Genomic DNA, 23,972 nt, shown 5'->3' with positions numbered 1-23,972 from the left:
TTTTTTTTTTTTTTTAATTGGAAAGTCAGATCTACAGAGAGACAGAGATTGATTTTTCTATCAGCTGGCTTACTTCCCAAGTGGCTACAACAGCTGGACCTGGGCCGATACAGTGTTGGGTCTCTCCTGGCTTCTCCTGGGCCTGCCACATAGGTGCAAGAGCTCAACGCCTTGGGTATCGTCTGCTGCTCGCCTGACTGTTAGCAGGGAGCTGGATTGAAGGAAGAGCGTCCAGGGCTTGAACCTGTGTGCACAAGGGATGCTCCTGCTGAGCCCTGTGTTAAAATAAGCATTTTTAGTCACAGATGTTATCATGCCACTGCAAAACTAAATTATTTTCTTGGAAATAATTGCTTAGATCATTTTATTTATTGTCTCCAAAGTAAGGAGATAATCAGATAGGATTTGAACTGTTATAAATCAGAATGAGCAGACACTGTTTGTGTAAGGAATGGGTGGGCGTTTGGGCTGTGTCTCTTACACAGAGCTTCCCTTGGAACCCTTGCAAGGTTGTGAGTTTGCTTTGTTTCTCATTGCAGTGGAAATGCCTCGTGTGAAAGCCGCTCAGGCTGGAAGACAGGGCCCTGCCAAAAGGCGTCTCGCAGAACAGTTTGCAGCTGGGGAGGTCATGACTGACTTGTCCAAGAAGGAATGGAAACTAGGACTGCCCATTGGCCAGGGTGGCTTTGGGTGCATCTATCTTGGTGAGTACGTGGCCACTCCACTTGTCCTTGTAGAGTTACACGCTTTCTTACCAACATGGTTAGCGCCGCTGCAAGCTGCTTCTGGTGACCTGCGGTGACCTGTGTGATTCAGCAACAGCGCGTCTGACGTGAACGTGAATGGTTCTGGGTGACTCAAGGTACAGGAGTGAAAATACCTCTGGTGTCCTTCCTGAGCACCGCAGCTTTACCTCTAGGTTGTAAGATATTCCATAGAATTGGGCGCTTTTGAGATCCAAAGAAAGCAACGTATCTGTCCCCTCCGCTCCCCTCCTCCAGGACTGACCTGGAGCCTCTTGAACTGTCTTTGTGAGACAGTGCTTTATTTTATGCTTGCCTCCTGGCGGCCTGTGGCCTCTGCCTTGGGAGTGTTTATTCTACAGTGTATCTCTGTGTGCTGATGACGCTGTTAAGAGGACTGGTTAAGCGGCGATGCTGTTTGTTTCCTCCCGTGAAAGTTGCCTGTGCAGTCTTGCAGGACGGTGTTCGTCTTCCCCGGTGGTCTCACCCTGCTTCCCTCCTGTTCTCGGTTACCTTGCAGGTATTACAGCTAGCTTTCCTTTCGTGGCTTACTTTTCATTTTGTGCTATCTCTCTGATGTCGTTGAGCCTTCCAGTTCCTTCTCTCTTGACTTCTGTGTCTTTGTAGCTTAGGACCTGTTCCCTGAATCCTGACCATGAACTGGTGCCTGCAGCTCGGAGGTGCCACATGCAGGCCCGAAGGTGACAGCATCGCTCAGTCCTGGCCTGTGATCAGAAGGGGGTTATCTGAGAGCATGGCATTCCTCTCAAGGGAGAAATGGGGAAGTTACGCTTTTATTTTAAGATTCTTAAAACAGATTTATTTATTTTACTTGAAAGAGTTATAGGAAAATGGCGGGAAAGACAGAGCGATCTTCCATCCAGTGGTTCACCCTGCAAATGGCCACCACTGCCAGGGCTGGGGCGGTGCGAAGCTGGGAGCCAGGAGCTTCTTTCAGGTCTCTAATGTGGGTGCAGGGGCCTGAGGCCTGGGGCCATCCTTTGCTGCTTTCTCAGGTCATCACAGGGAACTGGACCTGAGGGGAAGCAGTGGGGACGAAGCCAGCACTCACGTGGGTTGCTGACGCTGCAGGCATCCCAGATATCTGCTGTTCTTTGTAGTGGAAACATTGAAAATCTTCTCTTCTAGACATTTTGAAATCTAAATTGTTGTCATGGTTATCCTGCTGTGATATAGAAATTAAAAGTTATTCCTTCTGGGCCTAGCATATAATTCAGTGGCTAAATCCTCACCTTGCAAGCATCAAGGTTTCATATGGGTACCAGTTCATGTCCCGGCTGCTCTAGTTCCCATCCAACTTGCGATTTGTGGCCTGGGAAAGCAGTGGAGGATGGCCCAAAGTCTTGGGCCCCTGCACCTGCGTGGAGACCTGGAAGAGGCGGCTCTTGGCTCCTGGCTACAGATCAGCTTAGCTGTGGCCAATGCAACCATTTGGAGATTGAACCAGCAGATGGAAGATCTTTCTGTCTCCTCCTCCTCTCTGTAAATTTACCTTTCCAATAAAAATAGATAAATCTAAAAAAAAAAAGTAAATAAAAGGAAGTGGCTGTTGTACACTTCCATGTCTAAGTGATGCTGCGAGATATTTTGTCTTCCTATTCACTCAATATTATGCCCTCTAGTTTTGTGTTGGTGCAGATGACACAGTTTCATTATTTTTTTATGCCTGAATAATATCCCGGTGTGTGTACATACCTCATTTCCTTTACCCATTCATCCTTCAGTAGACAGCTGACTGACTGCATAGCTCGGCTGTTGGGACTAGTGTGCAGTATCCATGGGAGTGGAGGTAGGCATCTAGTGGTTTCCTGTGCTTTGCATGTACCTAGTAATGAGATCGCTAGATTAATGTTGGAGGGATTTCCGGTTGTGGGAGGAACCTCTCTAACGTTTTCCGAAGCAACTGTACAATTTTCGTTCTTGCCAGCAGTGCATGAGAGTTCCTCTGAGATCTTGAGTTTATAGGGTGCTTCCTTTTCTTCATTTTCCCAAAAATGCGTTTAGGGCAGCCAGTATACGTTTATAGCGTTGTGTTTACCCTTCTGCAATACTTTCCACACTGCATCAACATTACTTGTCTTTCTTCCCAAGCGAGTGTGTGCTTCTTGATGAGGCCTGCCCCGTTGCTTCTAGGGCCTGGCAGGATGGACTGTTGGGATGAATGACGGAGACTGCCCCCTCCCCCACGCCTCCCTGTTTGAATTGTGCAGAGTTATTGGGATACAGTTTTCCTTTCAAAGCTGCGTTATTACTAATTCAGTGATGGAATGACTTTCCCTGGGCCGACTGTAAGGAGCACAGACCTCTCCACCGGCCTGGACTGGTGCCTGGCTGTTGCACCTATCTGGGCAATAGTAGATAGACGATCTCTTTCCCTCTGTTTCTGCCTTTAGGATAGATAAGTGGTAAAAACAAACAGACAAAACTCTGCAAAAATTATTGTCTGCTAGAAGCTAGTGGGTATTTGGTAGACTTTTCTTCCTCCCTCCCTGCTTCCTCCCTCCATCCCTGCCTCCTCAGAAAGGTGTCTGAGAGACAGATTGATCTTCCATCTGCTGATTCATTCCCCAGATGACCTCATGCCAGCCAGGCTGGGCCAGGAGCTTCTTCCAGGTCTCCCATGTGGGTGACCAAGGACCATCCTCTGCTGCTTCCCTAGGCACAGTAACAGGGAGTTGGGTCAGAGTGGAGCAGCCCAGATTCAAACCAGCGCCCATTTGGGATGCTTATGTCACAGGCAGTGGTTTAATGGGCTACACCACCGTGCCATCTCAGAATTGTAGCACAGCTGTGTTTCTTTGTTTGCATGAAATGAGTGACTGCCACTTTAAAATTATTCTGCATGGTAGTTAGACATCCTAATGCTAATAACTTGAACTACTTATTCTAGATGAAATTTTTGTCAAACTGGTGTGTTTTGAAACTTGAGCCTTCTCTTTTTACTCTCCAGATAATCCTCCTCAAAAGGATTCTGAAGTTTGTTAAATTTAAGAAATTGCATCATTCATCATCCTGTGGAGAATTTTATAATTTACATTAGCATATCAAAGTGAGGACTTTTGAATTAAAGAAATCTCTAACTTTTTAAACTCAGAGTTTGCTATACTTAATTGATGATCAAATTGAGAAGCTAGGATTTGTAAGATGTATTTGAATTTCAGATTGTTAAATCATGAACAACAAAGTTTAAATTTGATGAAATATATTGTGATGATATCCTAAAACATGTATTGAGTAACTAAAATGCATTCAGGAATTATAGAAATGCAATTCTAAAAATTAACTTATGTTTATATTAAGCTTACTTTTTCTGATAATAGTTTCACTTTTTTTAAACAGCTGACACAAATTCTTCAAAATCAGTTGGCAGTGATGCACCCTGTGTTGTGAAAGTGGTAAGAAAATATTTTAGCTAATAATTTTTTTCTCAGTGGAAGTCATGATTGTATTTTCTATTTATTTTGTAAAACATCTTTCGTAATAACTGGAATTAAACCATAAGGCATTGCAGTTTTAATTGTGTCTCATAAGCATTTAATGAGACACGAACGTAGCTCTAAGAGTTTGAAGTAAGCTCAGAGAAGGGGAGTGGCCCTGGCGTGAGCACGCGTGACCGATGCACAGAGCTGCACTCACGGCCCACGGGAGGTGGCTCCTCTGCACACAGAGAGACCTGGTACGCTTACATCGCACAACATCAGACTAACAACGCATTTTTATTATAGTCTGTGTTTGCTTCTGGACTTGAATTTGGCCAGTTTTTTTTTTTCTTCTGAATTCTAGTTTTATTTGCATACCTTTGCATTTAGTAAAATGAATTTTGTTATTTTTGAACCTTTGTTGGTCTGCTGATTGTTGAAATCAGTTTGAAATTATTAAGTGTACTTTGAATAGTGAGGTCAAATTATATTGGTAAACTAAAACATATTTTAGGTTTTTTAGTTACACTTAAAAAAAAAAAAGATTTAGTTAAAAGGCAGAATTGGAGAGAGAGAGGTCTTCTGTTCACTTGGCAACTCCCCGGGTGACTGCAGTGGCTGGAGCTGGGTCTGTCTGAGCCAGGTCCCTACGGGTCTCCCGTGCGGGTGCAGGGGCCCCGGCACGTGGGCCATCCTCCGCTGCGTTCCCAGCCCGTTGACAGGGCGCCGGATGGGCAGTGGAGCAGCCGGGGCTCGAGCCAGCGCTCGCGCTGCAGGTGGACGCTTCGCTGGCCCTGGCCGGCTTGTTTGCCAGTGTGTGAAATGTCCTCCCCTTCTCGGTACATGTGAAGATCGTGTTTTTGTTTAATAGATGAGCTAGCAAGATGTTAGTTTGACAATTAACAGCTGCTTTTTTGCTAATGGCTACATAACTCATCAATTTAAATTATGAATTAAATTATGAGTTTGTTTTCTTTTACTGTTTTCAAAAAAAGATTATTTAACTTGACCTTAATTTATTTAACTTTTCTGTAATTGAGGCATGACTGCTTCCAGGAGTAACTCGGCCAAGTGCACACACCTGTGCAAGATGTGAAGCGTGAGATCCTGGGCATTTCCGCCTCCTCTTTTCCGCTCAGACCCGACTGCCCAGACTCCGGGTCCTGCTGCTTGGAGTTTATGTTTTTAATTTTTGCTGTGTTTAGTTACTTGTATTGGTGGAATATTAAATAAGTGGTATTATGCAATCTGTACTGTTGTTTCTCTGACTTATATTCAGCATGGTGCTTTAAACATTCATCCGTATGTTGGTCTATCTTTGTTCAGTTTTATTTATTTGTAACATTTCAGTTGCTTCTAATTTTGGGTTATTATATCTATACATATTCTGGCTCAAGGTTTTTCTTTTTTTTTTTTTTTTTATCTTAGGAAGTTTATTCCAGCGAGGCAGGAATAGGGGAAGGGGAAGGAGGGGGAAGGGAGGTAAGAAGGAGGAGAGGGAGAGCAGGGGAGAGGAACCAAGGAGAGAGCAAGAGCAAGAGAGAGCAAGAGAGAGCAAGAGAGAGAGAGAGAGAGAGAGAGAGAGAGAACCGAGTGGGGCAGGAACAGGGGAAGGGGAGGGAAGGGAGGAAGAGCAGGGGAGAGGAACCAAGGAGAGGGAGAGAGAGAGCAAAAAGGGCGGTTTTTCTTTTTTTTAAATTTTTATTGGAATGTCAGATATACAGGGAGAGAGGGACAGAGGAAGATCTTCCATCTGTTGATTCACTCCCCAAGTGGCTGCAACAGCTGAAGTTGCGACGCTCTGGAGCTAGGAGCCAGGAGCCTCTTCTAGGTCTCCCATGTGGGTGCAGGGTCCAAGGTTTTGGGCCATCTCTGACTGCTTTCTCAGACCACAGGCAGAGAGCTGGATGGGAAGCAGGACTGCCGGAATTAGAACTATTGCCCATTTGGGATCCCAGCATGTTCAAGGCAAGGACTTCAGCCGCTAGGCTACCGTGCTGGGCCCACAAGTGTTTGTTTTAAATATGTGTTTATTTTTATTGCAAAGTCAGATATACAGAGAGGAGGAGACACAGAGAAGATGGTCTTCCGTCCTATGATTCACTCCCCAAGTGACCACATCGGCCAGGGCTGAGCCGATTCGAAGCCAGGTTTCCCATGCAGGTGCAGGGTCCTGAGGTTTTGGGCCGTCCTTGGCTGCTTTTCCAGGTGCTTTTATGGGTGTGAATTTCTGTGTCTTGTGTGAATACCTAGAAGCTGGATTGCTGGTGGAGGGGGAAGGTGTGTGTGTGAGGAGCTGGCAGAGCTCTGCCACGCGCACGAGGCGCTGGTTGCCGCCTTCTCCAGCGTCGGCGGCGGGGCTGGCGGGCGTGGGGTCTCGCCGAGGGTTTGCAGCAGTAGCTTCCTGCAGCCTCAGCTTGTGATTTTGAGCAAGTTTTCTGCATTTTCTTGGTAATTCATATGTTTTCCTTTGTGGCAGCTTTTATTGATCTTTGCCTATTTCCCTCTTTTTGTCCCCTTTAACTTTTATTTTTTATAGTTGAGCAGTAAAAGTTATTCTGTATACGGATTTTTTCAGATACATGTGCTGTAAATATTTGCTCCTAGTTTGTAGATTGCCTGTTCATTTCCAGGTTGCGCTTTCAGCATCTTCTGAGATGGATTGTAAGTTTTTCCCTTTATTCTGTTACTGTGTCAGTGCAGTGACTGCTCTTAGTGTTGAGTTAATGGTGTTAACACACTCTGCTTAGTCCTGAGGTATTATGCTTTTTCATGTAATGGCAGGTCTGTTCTGCAAAGGTAGTTAAGCAAGTTTTTTTTGTTTGCTTACTTGAGATGATCAGAAAGCTTCCATCCTAGTCACTCGTTAAATGCCCCCAGTGGCTGGGGTTGAGCTGGGCTGCAGTCCAGGTCTCCCTGTGGGTGGCAGGAACCTGGTCCCTTGAAGTGTTGCTGTGATCTCCTGGCATTGGTATTAAAGCTGCATGCGGGGAGTCAGAGCTAAGAATCAAATCTGGTACTCCGATGTGGGTGACTGTGTCTTAACCATCAGGCTGGATCCCTCCCCAATTGCTTAGGGATGGATGTTATTTGAGAGGCAGAAAAGCAAAGACAGAGAGGTGGGAGATAGAGGCCCCAGCAGCGGGACTGGGCGGGACAGGCGGGGCCTGACCTCTCAGGTCTCTGGGCTGCGTGGCGGGAACCCAGTTACTTGAGCCTTCATCACTGCTTCTATGGGTTGCTTTAGCAAGAAGTTGGAGAGAGGAGCTGGAGCCAGGTGTTGAACTAGGTATCCCCACACACAATGTGGAATGTGATCGTTTTAACTGCCAGGCCAAACGCCTGCCTCTGTATTTGTGTTTGATATGACAAATTAAAATCTGTGGGTAAGATTAATTTCTTAAGATCTTGAAAAGATTGTGTCTGAGAAGCGAGCGAGGCTCCTTGAGGCGCCCTGTCGTCTTGAGGTGATGTCTGAGTCCTTTGTACCTGATGCACTGTGTGTCCGTCCCCTGGGTTGGAGGGGAGGCGTGCTGTGCCATGTCTTACCGGTGGGACTAGTGTATAATCCCATGGTTTTGTTTCATATAAATATGTTCACATGTTGACTGCTGTTTGTTATTCTGCATTATAAGTAGCACTAGTTCAGCTATTTCTCAGTGTAACTTCACTTTCACTTGCAGTCAATAGCAGAAGTGGACAGGCCCAGGTTCCTTGGATGTCTAAGGCAGCACCTTGCGTGGCTAGGCCGCTTGTTTCCAAGCCGATCCCTGCCTCTGCGTCTCCTGACTGCTGATTTAATTCTGTTCCATTAGCTCTTCTTCCCATTATTCTTTATCTCTCCTCCTCTTGTTGTCAGGATAGTGATAAGTACCTCTCTTGCATTTGATATTTCAATAGTTTTTTCAGCATTGTAGTTTTTGATCCTGGAATAACGTCACAAACTGTTAGTTGACTGTGTCTTTTTAGGAACTGTTGCTTTAGGTATCTGTCTTTCCTGAACTCTGCAGCTCCTGCAGCATTCATCGAGCACACTGGGCTTGCAGCCTCACCCGTTAATGTTTTTCTCACGCCGCTAGTTTTTAGCGTTTTGTGTGTTGAATTTATTTTCCTAACTAATTTTAACTTATTTGATATTTAGGATATTATCTGCAACTTTGCTTTCCATTCAGACTGTAAATGTTCATCTGTTCTCTTGAATACTTCATCATAATTTTGTACTGCATTTTAAAAGCTCTCATTGTGATTGTTCATTGCGTTTAACTTCCTGATGCTGTCCACTTGTGTCACCTGCTTTGTTGAGAACAGGCTTGGTCATTAACCATCAGGGGCTCTTCAAGATCATTGTTCCAAACACGTGGTCCTCTTTGGGGACGTGTCCTAATTGATGGCTGACGGGGCACAGACCTGGAAAGCAAGAAGACTTTTGTAAAGTGTCTGAATGTGAACAAAGTACACCAGCTGTTTCCAGGTTTTTAAATGAGCATGTATTTTATCTTTAGAGAGCAATATTTGCAGACAAATGGAAAAAAAAAACCTGTCAAGTGGTGATAAATGAAGGGAAATTAGATCTTAAAATGAAATGAGACTCCCGGACACGTGTCAGTCATTGTGCTGTCCTGTCAGGATTTCAGAGAGAGGACCTGAGTGCTGACATTTTTCAGGCAAGCTGCCCCATCGTTCTCCGTGTGTCGGGGCTGAGAAACCCTGCAGAAGCTGGCACGGTGCACCTTCCGTGTTACAGGTGTGCATTCACGTGCGTGTCCTTGAGGACAGATGTGCCGGTAGCCTGGGCTTCTGTGGGTTTCCGCCTCGATGAGGAAGGCTTGTCGACAGGCTTGGCTGTTGCTGATGGCGTAGGTGTCTGTGAAAGAGCTCCAGGTAGTTAGTTACCCTGCAGACTTCTTACACATGGCACTAAGAGGACGTTAAAGCGTAGGTATTCAGAAAAGATGGCTGGACAGGTGTCGGTGGGTTCTGGTGTTGTCTTGGGTGGAACTCTTGACCTGCAGGAGCTGCTGTGGAATTACGCTGCTGCTTTACCGGGGGTGGTAAACTCTGTCTAGGTAACGGAGCGACACTTCTGTGTTTGTTTCAAGAAAGTAAATGTACTGAAAGAAACAGCTAAATTGACAGTGGGAGAAGAAGAAAATCAGCTCTTGTGTTTCCTTGCTAAGCGACGATGTTTGTTCGAGTGGCACGCACTCTTGGTTCCGTCGGTAGCAGCAGTGCAGGTGGAAGTCAGCAGTGCTGGGCTGCGCGTCCTAACTGCGCCTTGTGCGTGGTCTGTTTACAGTGTGAGCTGCTACAGTCTGGAAAGAGGTTTCCAGACTAACATTTGATTTTCTTCCTGTTGTTTTAAGAAATTACCTGAATTTTCAATTCATATATCACAATTTTCTTGCTAGAAAGGAGAAACTTTGTGCAGCTTATTTTTAAATGGCAGCCAGTTACTTTTAGATAGCGCCATTGAAATGTGTCACATTTTAGTTTTTTTTCTGTTGTCGTCTTCATTTTGACACTTAGAAATCTTAAAGAAACGTTTAGTGATATTCCAGTTAAAATGTCAGTCCCAATTTCTTTTCTAAATCTTGACTATCATAGAGTTGGCAAAGTATTTTAGATTTGAAATATGTTAATAAAATTTAGTTATAAGTTAAGGTATTTTTCTTCAACAGAAGTAGCTAGCTCTGACTAGAGTGTGATGCCAAGCGAGTGACTCCTTTATTTTGTTATAATGGAAGCTTATTGGATTAGAAAAAGTATGAAATGAGCTGAAAAAGCCTTCATTGTAGTGAGGCTTTCATTATAATAGTCTGATTTATATGGTTGATTCTCATTATTATAAGTCTAATAAATTATTGCCTGAAGGAAAACTTGAAAATTAAAGTTGATATGACATAGGTTGAGGCTGAATAAATCAGAATTTTATACAGAGGATACTAAGCCAGGATTTGTCTTAGGAGCACCTTCTCAAAGCTGGAGTTATTAATGAGCTCTTCTGAAGCGCTAGCCCTTGGAGGTCCCTTAGCACAGTTTGTTCCTCTCCTTGCTTCATTGGTGCTGTGCCTGCTGCAGAGGCTCTGTCCTCAGCCCCTGGCTGGGAAGAAGCGCAGTGTCTTTGGGTTCCTCTACTGCCAGGAAGAGAACTGTAGGTCGTGGCCCGAAGCAGAAGGCAAGGTCTGGCCCTCCCACTTCAGGACGATGGTCAGCTCCTGGTTCCTGAGCTGTGCCTGTCTCCTGCAGGGTGGTCACCTGGGCCCGTAAGGCAGGCTTGTTTGCAGGTTCTGTGTGGGCTCTGTCTCGTGCCCGTGTGAGGCTACATGGTGCCTGACTGCGGGCTGGCTCGCCAGGCTTCACGAGAAACGCTCACCTGGGAGGAGACAGTTGGTGAGAGAGGCATTATCTAATCCTCAGGAGTTGCCTCTGCGACAACCGAGGGCATCTAGAATGAAAAAAAGGATGTATTTTAAGTATTTGCAAAAGGCATCCCTAGTAGCTGAAAACTGTGTTATTTTCCTAAGAGTGTTCCCACTTAGACCATGGCGTTACCAGTTCACCTGCTGAGTGTCTGAGTCCTGAACCTCAGCTGCTTAGCGATTCTGTCCAATAACTTCTGCCTGTACTGCCTCAAAGAAAGGCAGCTCTAAGGTTGGCTTAGATCTGTCAGCTGCTGCTTTCTTTAGTTTTTACTGCTTATAATTTCTGAATCCCAGTAAGCAAGATAATATCCAACACAAAATACCAAATATAAAATACTAACAGTGATAATCTGATAAGTTTGCTGTTTAGAAAGTCCACAGAATTCCAGGATGTTTCCTGCCTGTCTGTATATACTCAATAAAGTAAAATTCTAACATACTATTATTTTTTGTTGTTGTTTATGCTAGTACCTTTTTGTGAATGCATGCTTCTTCACAAACCATTTTAATTGTTACCATTCCTTAACCATGAAGTGAAAGTAGAGCAGTAAAGGTGGTGGGAGACTCTGTTATGAAGCTCCAACTGGAGCTTAGCATGAAGTTCCCACGTGGGAAGTAAGGCCCTGTGCTGTGTGGTCTGAAACCATGCAGTGAGTCCAGGAGGTGAGGGGGCAGTAAATGAGGCTGCTCTCCCCAGGACCCCCCTCTGTGGGGAGGTCGGCTTCTCTAGACAGAACTGTCATGAGAAACAGGAAAGAAGTGGGGCTTTGCCACTAATTGGTTAAGTCGGATATGGAAATTTTATTAAATCTCAGAAATACCGTGTAGCCCCTTGGTGATACACTTAACATGGTTGCTGATCTTTGCTTAAGGGAAAGCTTAATAAAGATGAAAATTAGCTTAAAGGTTTTCTTAAACTTGTGCAAAGACTGAGCTGTATGTCTGATTTTTGTATAATTTATCACTTATAGAAATAGAACTTGAGAGAAATATAAGGCTTATGGACTATTCTGAGAATATCTGAAACATGTCTAAGGGTTTTGACTTAATCTTTAACACAGTTATAAAATTAAGTTATCAGAATTATGTTGTTTGGGAGGAAAAGTTGATTTGTTAGTCTATTTTGGAGGCTCACTGAAAATAACTCAGTATTGCCAGTACTAATTAACTCTTATATTTTAAGGAACCCAGTGACAATGGACCTCTTTTTACTGAATTAAAGTTCTACCAACGAGCTGCTAAGCCAGAGCAAAGTAAGAAATACAGTATGCATATACTTATAGCTGTAAAGAGACAAATGTGTGTTGTTTTGTTTATCCCAAGAGTAATAATAAGCATTTTATCTTGTGACCCCCTTGTTATTTTTGCTTTATAAATAATGAGAGTTGTATGAGGGCATTCTGACCTCTGGATGGGTTTGTTGTGACAAGATTTCACCTGAATTGTTGCATAGAATCATGCTAACAAGTGACTGTGAAAATGTCAATCTGAGAGTTAACCTGATCCATTGGTGTGTGGTCAGAGAGGTCCCAATCTCCTTAAGAGTTTTTCCGAGTTCTGGAGCCCGTGACCGTGGGGGAAGGCGTAACTGAGGCAGTGGAAGGGAAGTCTCCCTGTGGGCCCTTTGTGGCTCCGGCCTGTGCTTCAGCTGAGTCGGAGCGCCGAGGAGGGCTCCTGCCCCAGGGACTGACTTCCTTGGCTGGAGGGGAGAAACCCCACAGATCGGGATAAAACAGAAACGCTGTGAAAGCCTCTGTATGTTGAGGTCATTGGAAAGATGAGCTGCAATTGCAGTTATGTGATTTTGATTTTGAGTTTTCAAAACTCTCGGCAGATTTTTCATTTTTAGGATGATGTTGAGGGCAGGATAACAATTTTGAAGGTTAAGATATGCTTGGACTGTAAAATACTTTTGTTGGTTATGCCTTTATTGTATATTGCCTTTTTAAAAATAAGTACAAGTGAAATCTTGTTGCATATAGAAGTACATTATGTTTAGAGCGTTGTTGAAGCAATTGTTATTTGTGCATGACACCCGAGGTCACCAGCATCTGTTTTGATTTGTAGTTCAGAAATGGATTCGTGCCCATAAACTGAAGTACCTGGGTGTTCCTAAGTATTGGGGGTCTGGTCTACACGATAAAAATGGAAAAAGGTAAAAACTGCAGAGTTTTTCTTCTTATTTTTTTGAGCATTCTCTGTATGGTTGGTTTAGTCAAGAGTTACTTACTGAAAGCTCGGAGCGTCGCTCGCTCTGGGCCGGGCCCTGTGGCGTGTGCAGGAGACCCAGACGAGCGAAGTGCCCTCTCCCTCGTGCCCGCCCTGCTGGGAGGGGCGCCTCTCGGCAGCAGCACCAGAGCAGAGCCTGCTGGCAGGTAGGACAAGGTCTGTTTTTCTTTCCTGCCCTTCAGGCATGATACACAGGAGAACCCTAGGCTCCCGCTTGTGTCCTCTTGCCCCCTTGCCCTCCTCCTCTGGCACATATGTCCTAGTACCCAGAGAGAGGCAGGAGGCAGGACCACCTCTTGGGAGTTCGATTTTGCTGGCAAGGGAACCTTTCCCCGGAATTCTATGGCAGGCTTCCTGGTGTTGTCTTGGTTAGAATTTTATCAGTGCTGTTTTTATTATTTTTTTTTTCTCTAAAATTTTATTTGTGTGTTTTTAAAGGCAGTCTTAGAGTGAGATCTGTCTTTCATGTGCTGGCTTACTCTCCAATCGGCTGTAATGGTTGGGGCCAGGCCAGACGAATTCAGGGCCAGGAGCTTCATCCAGGGCTGTCACTTGGCGCCCAAGCAGTTGCACCAACTTCCATTGCTGTCAGGGGCATTAGCAGGGAGCTGGATTGGAGCTGGAGCAGTCAGGACTCAAACCAGCACAGTGTGATACCAGCATCGCAGGCAGAGGCTTAGCCCACTGTGTCCCAGTCCAACTTCGAGTGCTATTTCTCAGACCAGTCAATGACCAGGTGAAGTGACCCCAGAGATTGGTTCGGTGAAGCGTGAATGCCCTGGAGTGGGATGGTTTCCTGTTAGAGCACAGAAAGGTCGGGTGATGGGATAGGCAGCCAGTGATGCTTACTTGGGGTTTGCACATTTCTTTGCACACTTTGTTTTGTTGTATCTGATTTTGTTGGAGGAAGTTTCCAACAACCAGGTTGCCTGGTTTCAGATCCGTGCTTTGCCCCTTAAAATGCTTGTGACGTGTGAGTGGCTTCTTTTTGACTCAGTTTCCCCATCATGGTTATGAGTTGCTTTGTGGATCGCTTCTGTTTGGGAACAGTGGTGCAGTTCCTGGGGCTTCTCACAGGCTGCTGGCACATGTTACCGCATGTAGTCATTCTTTGAAAGGCAGAGTGACAGAGAGCGAGAAGTCATCCATGTACTTTTCCATGTGCCAGATATCTGCAGTTGCCTGGGCTGGGCCAGGAAATGCTCCCTGGGCTCCCACATGGGTGGCAGGGGTCCAAGCACATGGGCCATTGTCTGCTGTCCTCACAGCTGGAGGGAGCGAGCAGTCAGCTCACATCAGCCCTGTGATGTGTTATGCTGGTGTGCAAGGCAGCGCCTAACTGTGTGCCAGCCCCTCCAAGCGTGTTCTTAGGATAAGAGTCAGAACTTCTGTGTGTGTTGGTGGCAGAGGAGCTGGTGCTGTGGCCTCAGTGAGGAGAGCAGGGCCTAAGAGCTGACTGTAGGCTGACTTTAAGGTGTCTGCTGAACATAACTTCAAAGTTAGCTTCTTGGGGTGGATCAGAGGTACCCTGGAGTGCCAGCTGGAACTAGACACAATTGCCAGTCTCTACTCACTGCTGACTGGTGGTGAGCTTAACACTCAGCCCATTTCATTTATAAAATGAGGTTGTTAGAAATATGTTCTTCAAGCTCTAGGATGTGACTGAACTGGCTAATCCTCTGCCTGCAGCTGCTGGCATCCCATATGGGTACTGGTTTGTCTCCTGGCAGCTCTGCTCCACTTCTCATCCAGCTCCCTGCTAATGTACTGCTGTTCCAAGGCCAGACACCTTGGAGACCTGGAAGAAGCTCCTGGCTCCTGCTTTTGGATTTGGGGAGTGAACCAGCAGATGAGAGATCTTTCTGTCTCTCCTTCTCTCTGTAAATCTGTCTTTCCAATAAAAATAAGTAAATCTTAAAAAAAAAATGTGTTCTTCAAAATAATCAGTGTATGAGGCATTGATACACTTTTTCAGTGGAAGCTCTTAAAAAGTCATTATAAGTCTTTGAGAGAGAAATAGGATATAAGAATGCTCTGTTCCCCTCCCCATTGGAAATCTCTGTCTAACTCGTTTAAATTAATAAATACAGTGTTAAGATTGTAAAAATATTAGCATTCTTATGTTATTTTTACTGATTTATATTTTCTCATTTCTTGCATCATTTTATCCATGTTCCCAGAAAATATGTACAGTTCCGGGTTTTACTTGAGAGGAGTAATTCAGAAATAACTTTTGTTTTACTGCGCAATGGTAGTGTGGGAACAGTTTCTATGCAACTTATGGGCTTTTGCTTTAGTTGATGGGATGGATGAGGGGCTTGTTTGGAATAGTGGTGGGGTGATGTGGATGCAGACGGAGAGTGCTCCCTGGGATGTGGCTGTGGGCCGTGGAGAGTGCTCCCTGGGATGTGGCTGTGGGCCGTGGGGAGTGCTCCCTGGGATGTGGCTGTGGGCCGTGGGGAGTGCTCCCTGGGATGTGGCTGTGGGCCGTGGAGAGTGCTCCCTGGGATGTGGCTGTGGGCCGTGGGGAGTGCTCCCTGGGATGTGGCTGTGGGCCGTGGGGAGTGCTCCCTGGGATGTGGCTGTGGGCCGTGGGGAGTGCTCCCTGGGATGTGGCTGTGGGCCGCGCGGAGTGCTCCCTGGGATGTGGCTGTGGGCCGCGCGGAGTCGAGCAGCTACCTTACTCCCCTCTGCTGCTCTCTGCAGGGCGTGTGTGTTGTCTGCATTATTGTTATTAAAATGACACGCCGTTTGTAAAAGCAAACGTGTACCATGTGTTCTGATGTCTTCTGATATGCAAATCTTAGAGAGTGGGGACATTTAACATGCACTAACACATTAACACATTTTACTGCAAACTAATTGCTTGGCTGACCAGAACTGTAAACATTTTATTTATTGAAAGATCTTTAGATGATTTCTCAATTTCCTCAAGTTCAGAGTCAGAATTCTAGATTTAAAACACTTTGTAATAACACATAATTGTACATATTTATGAGTTTGAATCCTGAATATTTCACTTGGCATTTTGCCATTTATTGGAAAAATGGAGATGCATCGACACCAGCACACGTACACACAGGGACACACGTATGAGGAGTTCCTGTTTGCTGGTTGACTCCCCGAGTGCCCACTGTGGCCAGGGCCAGGCTAAGGTTGAAGATGGCAGCCCAGGTCTGGCCTGTAAGTGGCAGGAAGCTGGTTCCTTGACCGGCACTGCTGTTAGCCAGTTGGTAGGGAGCTGGAGTAGGGAGCTGGGGCCGAGAGTTGGAGCCAGGGACGCCAGAATGGAGGGCATCATGACTGCCAGGCCGTGGGAATGCAGTTCATTATAAAGGCACGGCATGTAAGCGGGCTTTTGTTATTATTCTCCCTGTTTGTTTCAGTATTGCTGGCACAGTGTGGCTAAAGCTTGGCTTCACCACATCCCAGAGGAGAAGCCACCTGTCGTGTTCATGGGATGATGGCAGTGCCTGCACCTCACGGGAAGGGTTGTGTGTGGCACGTGTCTGAGGTGCGCACAGCGCCCAGGCCGACAGCTCACTCCGTGCTCAGCCCTGTCAGATACGCTGATAATGGTGCATGGGCTCCTGGTTCCCATGGACCGATCCAATGATCGCGTCAGCCAAGATGGAACCTGGAAAACCATCGAAGAAATCAGTACCCTTCCGAGTACCTGCTGCGATGCGCAGCACACGCACTGGGTCTCCTGACCTGCGTGCTGGGAAGGCTTGAGGAAAGGCGAGTGCTGCTGCCCACAGAGACAGTGGGACTTAGCCAAGGCGACACGACTGGTTTTTCACAGAACAAAAAACCTTCACATTGTCGCCAGGTGTTTGTTCTTCCTGTCTTGCCGCTGGTCTCTGACTTACTCTGCTCTCTCACCGTTGAGCGATTTTGAGCGAGTCTCTGCTGTCAGCGTCATTTCTCGGCAGTCTGTTTTGTTGATACTGCTGAAATGCACTTTTAAAATAGAAAAAGATTACTATAGGATGGAAGCTAATATCCAGAAAAATAATTAACTTCCTGAGAAAAATTAGTGCTGTTCTCGCTGCGCTTGTTTTCTGTTCCTGTGGGTGGCTCTCGGATCGTCTGCGGGGAGTGTTGGCAGCAGGAGGGGAGGCCCCCGGTACAAGGACACACAGCAGGCGGGGCCGAGTGTCGGATGCTCACGTTTCCCTGCTTTGCTTCAGAATGCTAACTTACTAAACTTTACCTTGGAACAAATTACTCTGAAAGATTACTCATTGCCAAGTGGGTTTTTCTCACTTATATTATGTTCATTGACTTTTCTTGTTTGTCTTCAGTTACAGGTTTATGATAATGGATCGCTTTGGGAGTGACCTTCAGAAAATATACGAAGCAAATGCCAGAAGGTTTTCTCGGAAAACTGTCTTGCAGCTAAGCTTAAGAATTGTGAGCTATGTGCCGGTTTTTGAATAGTCAGGGCTGGCCCGCGGGAGCTCGGTCCTCTGCTGGTGGGTGTTGGGTACTGCACTGACTTGTCCTGTGTGACGCTCCGCAGCTGGATACCCTGGAGTACATTCATGAACACGAGTATGTGCACGGAGACATCAAGGCCTCGAACCTGCTCCTGAGCTACAGGAACCCCGACCAGGTGGGTCCGCAGCCTTAGCTCCGCTCTCTCAGGGGCTGCGGGAAAGCAGGTGTGGCTGCTTTGAACTTTTGAACCTGTGCACAAGTTTCAGTTTTTGAAGTAGATTTCGTAATAATAATATTTCTTCTTGACACTTTTATCTAGTTAACATTCTCCTTTTTGATGCTGTTTGTTGGCACTTTATCAAGTTGGCTATTTTGCTCTAAATAATATTCAGGAGAAGTACTTGTGATACAAAATGAATTTCAAATAGCTTTTTGGGAGTGGAAGCTTAAAATTATATAGTACACCAATGAATTATGTTTGCCTGTCTGCTTGTCATTTTTTTATTTCCTTTGTTCAAGGAATCCATCAAGTGTAAGTGTTCTGTTACTTGGAAAATTTGGTCTTTAACATGTTGATTATTCAGATCAGTACTTAAGTCTGTACACGCTTACTGTTTAGAATTCCCATGTGCGTTTTTTTTAAAAGTTTATTACATTTCTTGTGTAATATATTTTCTAAGGAAAGAAAAAAAAAAGCTTGTTTCTGGTGTTCTGCCTTCGTCTGGGTCAGTTTAGGTGGAGCGCAGGGATGTGCAGTGTCCTCTGCCTGTGGGCAAGTAGGGGGTAGCTGGCACCCACAGCTGCTCCACGCCGCTCCACTGAGGGGCGTGGAAAATAGTGCTTAAAAAAAAGCAGTGTGTTATCAGTGGCACTTTGTCTAATTTTGTGTGGGTGTTCTGTATTGTTTTCTTTCTGTCTTGCCTAATCAGTTGTGGTGATACAGCAGGAAGTGGCAGTGCTTGTGTGCATGTGGGACAGGCGGGCACGGTGCCCTCGGCTCTGCTCAGCCATCCTGTCGGAGGTGTTCTCTTGCAGAAAGAAGTAGTTCAGAACCTGGACACGAAGGCTGCTGTTAATGAGACTGATGACAGTTTGTGTTTGGCCTTGGTCTGCAGGCAGTGTGTGGCTCAGTCACCCTTCAGCACGTGCTCTGTTAGGGCTGTGTTTCAGTGTTGTCTCTGCGTGCTGGCTTCCTCCCGTGCACAGCTGCCTCCGTGTCACAGTTACCAGAAGAAGCTGTAGTGTGTGGCTGTGGAGAAGAAGCAAGCTAGAATTACTTTGTGTGCTAACCAGACCTACATGTATGTGCTGGTAGATATTTGTGGATATAATATTAAATTCAGTTTTAATTATGAAGACTTGACTTTAACAAATAGTATTTAAATGTAGGTAAAGGACTCACCTAAACATTCTTCTGGAATATTTTATGGAGTAAGTTAGTATTTGGGACCCTGCACCTGCGTGGGAGACCTGGAGGAAGTTCCTGGCTCATGGCTTCTGATCGGCCATTGGGGGTCTCTTGGGGAGTGAATCATCAGACGAAAGATCTTCCCCTGTCTCTCCTCCTCTCTGTATATCTGACTTTCCAATAAAAATAAATAAATATTAAAAAAAAAAGCAGTGAAAAGCCAGAGCTGGACTGTGGCCCCTCGTCCCCTCAGTGTGTCCCTCGTCCTGGATGGGGTGAGCTCTCAGTGGAAAGTGGTGACGGGATTACATCCGTTTGATGTTTAGTTTTGTTTTGAACATTTTTGTATGAGAAAGTATCAGATATATAATTCTTGCACAAGTTGAGCAAAAGAGTAATTACAAGGATAGTACAGACTTGCCCAGCGAGTGTGTAAGTCAGGTGAGGCTGTCTGAATGAGTCACGTGGCGGGTTAGCCTTTTTGCAAACAGCCCTTCAGAGCTCAGTATTTGTTGTTGCTTGGACTTTGGGTCTCACGTGTTTAGAAAGTTGGAGTATAGTCTGGTCTTGCTGCATCCCCATGACAGTATTTGGTTTCTGTGCTTTAATGATTTGGCTTCAATTTGTCTTGCTTGGAAATTTGTAGGTGTACTTGGTAGATTACGGCCTTGCTTATCGCTACTGCCCAGATGGAGTCCATAAGGAGTACAAGGAAGACCCCAAAAGGTGCCATGACGGGACCCTGGAGTTCACCAGTATTGATGCGCACAAGGGCGTGGGTATGTCAGCGTTGTCCAGGGAAGAGGCGCATTGCTAATACTTTTCACCAAGTTCTACCCAGTTCTGAATTACGTAAAAATCCGTAGATAAGTTAGCAGCTTAAGACCTGGAGATGGGGACGCGGTCCAGGTCACATAGTCACATAACAGGGCCGTCTGCTGTTCCCTCTCCCATCCTTCCTCCCGCTCTCAGGAAACCTCAGGGGTCATTATTGCAGCTGCTAGCAGGGTTTCTTTCTACTTGATTTTGCTTAAGCAGAATGTGTCTGTTTTTTTGAAAACCTGTACATTTCTGATGCAACGTGGTTTTGTGTCAGATGGCTTCTATCTTGTTACATGCTAAGTTAGCTTGTTTCTTTAGCAGTCATTTTGTTTTCTGGTGTACAACACCAAAAGATCTTAACCTCCCAGTATTTTTAACTTCTTTATAATATGCAGCACTTTAAGTATTTCAGAATAATCTGAGGGCAATATTAAATGTGTCATTGTTTTATAATTCACTTCCTAGACTAAGAGTTTTAGTTTGAAACCAGTTGGAATTTTAAAATAAATTATTGATTATATGTAGTATTTTTTAGATACTACCCAGTGTTAATCAAAAAATTTTGATTAAATGCAGTCAAAATTTTGTGATAACATAGACTTGGTTTGGACTTAAATGTACTTGAACTTGGCTCCTAAGCATTGTCTCAGTATGCCTCATGTGTTTGTGTTTGTAGCTCCCTCGAGACGTGGTGATCTGGAGATCCTCGGATACTGCATGATCCAGTGGCTTAGTGGTCGTCTTCCTTGGGAGGATAATTTGAAAGATCCTAACTATGTCAGAGATTGCAAAATTAGGTAAAGGAGAACCTAAAATAAATGATTTGGGGCAAAGTCAGGATAAAGAAAATGTAGTTAGAATTTCTCTGAAGAATTGTATTTTTACCTGATATTAGTATAGAAATAAGAAAATGCTTATAAAACACTAAAATTCTTTTTTGTTCAATTTATTTTATTATTTTTAAAAAAGATTTATTAACATGAAAGGCAGAATGACGAGTCAGTTGATCTTGCACCAGCTAGAATATTGCCTGACAAAAGCGAGGTGTGAACCAGGTGTGAGCCAGGTGTGAGCCAGGTGTGAGCCGGGTGTGAGCCGGGTGTGAGCCAGGTGTGAGCCAGGTGTGAGCCGGGTGTGAGCCAGGTGTGAGCCAGGTGTGAGCCGGGTGTGAGCCTGGTTGAAACCAGGAGCGGTGTCTTGCTGTCCTGTGTGGATGGCAGGGACTCAGGCTCTTGGGCTGCCTTCCCTGCCTTCTCAGGTGTGTGAGCAGGAAGCTGGAGCTGAGGCTGAGTAGCTGGAGCTGGGACTGCTGCCTGTAGATTGGTTGCTGGCATCGCAGCTGGCAGCTTAATGTGCTGTGCCGAGGTGCTGGGCCCTGCTCACTTTAGAAGACTGTCATGTTTAGGATGTAATAAAAGGCTGCTTAGTGTGGTGTTTGTTCTGGTTAGATATTAATAATAATGAAGATATTAGTAGTGTGACATTCAGCTTCACATAGTGTCTCATTCTTTAATTCCAACAGGTACAGAGAAAATATTGCAGGTTTGATGGACAAATGTTTTCCTGATAAAAACAAGCCAGGTAGGAAAAGTTTCTTAAAAATGCATAGAGTTGTGTCCTGTTGCCTCAGGAAGTGTGGGAGGGTGTTAGGGAAGAGGTGGGGCGCGTACGGGCTGTCCGTGAGAACCTGGCGTTCAGTGGGATCATTGTAGGAAAGCCTGCTTGATCCCAAAGGCGAGCTGTTGAGTAATTGAGTCTGATTCAGTTACTAAGTATTTTCAGCAAAGAATGCAAGTTTCATTCATTCTCTTACCTATTTATTGAGACTCAATTTTGTGTCAGCAAGTAGGCATTAGTTATATATCATTGAACGCATCAATTAAAGACCCCTGAAACTAACATTTTAGCTGGGAGGGACAGAGAATGAGTGAACTTTACAGTGAGGTGTGTGATTAGTTCTGTGGAAGAAGAATAAATCGGGGAATAGAACTGGGGTGTGGGGATGGAGGGCAAAAGAGGCCTGGGTTTTAGAGACCAGGGACCACCTCGCCGGGGTGTTACAGGAAAGAGGAGGGAGTCCTGGCAGGGCTGGCAAGGGCAGCTGGGGCAAGGGCATCGTGCCTGTGGCCTTGAGGAGCGCGTCCTCTCTGTCGGCCGTGAGGCGGAGCCTTTGCTCTGAATGAGTGCTGGGTTTCGGGGAGAAGAGTGACATGCGTGTTCCGTTCTCTTGAGGGGATCTTTCTAGTGTCGGTTGGGGGTCAGGAGGGACTACAGGAGCCTGGAGGGAGGTTAGGCGCCCGTCACTGTCTCAGCTGGGGAGGCCACAGAGAGGGAGGAACAGGGACTTAGTGTGGAAATAGTTAAGAGACACAGAAAGATCTTCCGTCCACTAGGTCATTCCCCAATGGTCACAGTGGCCAGAGCTGAGCCAATCTGAAGCCAGGAGCTTCTTTCAGGTCTCCCACCCAGGTGCAGGATCCTTAGGCTTTGTGCCAGCCTCTGTTTTCCTAAGCTAGAAGCAGGGAACAGTATGGGAAGTGGGCAGCTGGGATATGAATTAGCGCCCATGGGGAGGCTGGCATTTGCAGGTGTAGAATTTGCCCATTGAACCATCGCACCAGCCCCTAGAAGCCTTTTCCAGCTTGCTCTGCTTCCCTGTTTCAGGAGGTCTACCTCCACCTTACGCTGTTGGGGACTGCAGTCTGCCTCTCACGTCAACAAGTGCACTATGGTCTTCCCAGCAGTGCCCTGTGCGCTCACTGAGCGGGAGCCTCTGGCTTCACTGCCAGCGCGACTGTTTTTGAATTTATAGGAATGAAGTAGATAGAAATCCTTGTCTTTTTTTTTCTTGGACTCAGTATTAAATTTGAAATTCAACATCATGATGATAGGTCTGGCAGTAGTTTGTTCCTTTTGAATTCAGTATAGTCTTCCATTCTACTAATAGACCAGTGTTTATTTATCCTGCTCTTGGGTTTCCAATTTTTGGCACTAACAGATTGCTAATTATACATACAGACATAATTTACATATAATACTTTATATATAATGTATAATAAGAGTAGAGAGTTATTTCTTTTTTTTCAAGATTTATTTTATTTGAAAGGCAGAGTTAAGAGGAAGAGAAGAACGGGTCTTTATATTCCTTGGTTGTCAAACAGGAAGCAAGTTGGAACACTTCTATTACATGAAACATCAAGATTCCATTGTATTATTTAACAAATGTAATTATTTTCTATGTAAGTAATGATTCTTAAAATCATAAACTGTTTTAAACCACCTTCTTAAGATGAGAGTGACAGACACAAAGCTGTACATATTGAATGTCTGGTTCAGTCCCCAAATGGATACAGTGGTGATAGCCGGGCCAGGCCAAAGCCAGAAGCCAGGAGCTTCTTCCTTGTCTCCCACGTGGGTGCAGGGCACAAGCCGTTGGGCCATCCTTCACTAGGCGTATTAGCAGGAGCTGGATCAGAATGGAGGCAGTTTGGACCCGAATCAGCGCCCATGTGGGATGCTGGCATTACAAGCACTGGCCTTGGAGGGTCCATTTCCTTCTTTACTTTCCAATTTGTACCCAGTTGGTGCCCACAGCTGTTGCTGAAAGGACCAGTGTTTTCCATTGGTGCTTCCTGTGTCCTAAATCAAATGTGGGTCTGTGAATCTGTTTTTGGACTCTTTAATCTATTCTTTCTTGTCAGATTTTTAAAAATAATTAACTTCTGTTTGCTGGTTCATTTCCTAACTATCTGCACAACTAGTCTGAGCCTGGCTGAATGCAGGGACTGGAAATTTCTATCTAGGCCTCCACCTTGGAAAGCTGCCTTCTGGGGTCTGTGTCAGCTGGAGGCTGGAGTTAGGAACAGAGCTGGGACTCTGGGGTCTGTGTTAGCTGGAAGCTGGAGTTAGGAACAGAGCTGGGACTCTGGGATCTGTGTTAGCTGGAAGCTGGAGTTAGGAACAGAGCTTGGACTGTTAACACAGGCAGCCCAAAAGGAGTCATGCCTTAACCACTGTGCCACATGTGGATACCACTGTGTTTTGCCCATCCATTGTTGAGCTATACTGTCTCATGGTAGCTTTGTTTTAGGTCGTGATTCCTGGTAGTTTGTAGATTAGTACTGTTTTCTTTAAACTTGATTTTCTACTTTGATATTTTGGGGTCTTGGCATTTCTGACCCTAACCTTGTGAGTCACATGTACCAACACCCACACATACAATCCCCCCTGCCCACATGGGTTGCTGGAACTAGACTGGTTGGGGGCACTGACAACTAGACTAGTTGGGGCACTGACAACTAGACTGGTTGAGGCCCCAACATTGCATGTTTTGTTAAGTCTTCTGCCTCACTAAAGTGGGATGAAGTTTGGTCTTAAAATTCCTCTGAGCTATTTACAGTCTCAACAAAAATCTCACTCATTTTATTTTACTTGTTAGATATTTGAAGCTTTTTGATGCTATTTT

General features: G+C 45.3%; 1 protein-coding gene across 4 annotated transcripts in view; it reads left to right on the top strand.

Annotated features, from left to right (window-relative positions):
- The window catches only part of VRK1 (VRK serine/threonine kinase 1), a 65,248-nt gene that overhangs the window by 25,488 nt on the left and 15,788 nt on the right, over positions 1–23,972 (top strand). For 3 of the 4 annotated variants that reach the window (XM_040975084.1, XM_040975083.1, XM_040975082.1), the window contains exons 2-10: positions 540–704; positions 4,104–4,159; positions 11,789–11,858; positions 12,673–12,760; positions 17,142–17,250; positions 17,360–17,452; positions 19,332–19,464; positions 20,184–20,304; positions 21,030–21,088. In XM_040975084.1, the coding sequence (XP_040831018.1) occupies positions 545–704; positions 4,104–4,159; positions 11,789–11,858; positions 12,673–12,760; positions 17,142–17,250; positions 17,360–17,452; positions 19,332–19,464; positions 20,184–20,304; positions 21,030–21,088 (889 nt within the window). In that variant the 5' untranslated portion in view covers positions 540–544. Of the gene's footprint in view, positions 1–539; positions 705–1,370; positions 1,525–4,103; positions 4,160–11,788; positions 11,859–12,672; positions 12,761–17,141; positions 17,251–17,359; positions 17,453–19,331; positions 19,465–20,183; positions 20,305–21,029; positions 21,089–23,972 lie in introns of those variants that run through there. The other variant, XM_040975085.1, reaches the window with a different exon arrangement.

This window comes from Ochotona curzoniae, unplaced genomic scaffold (genome assembly GCF_017591425.1).
Source record: "Ochotona curzoniae isolate NIBS_2020 unplaced genomic scaffold, NIBS_Ocur_1.0 contig_2688, whole genome shotgun sequence".
NCBI lineage: Eukaryota > Metazoa > Chordata > Mammalia > Lagomorpha > Ochotonidae > Ochotona > Ochotona curzoniae.
This window is presented reverse-complemented; position numbering and strand designations above follow the sequence as displayed.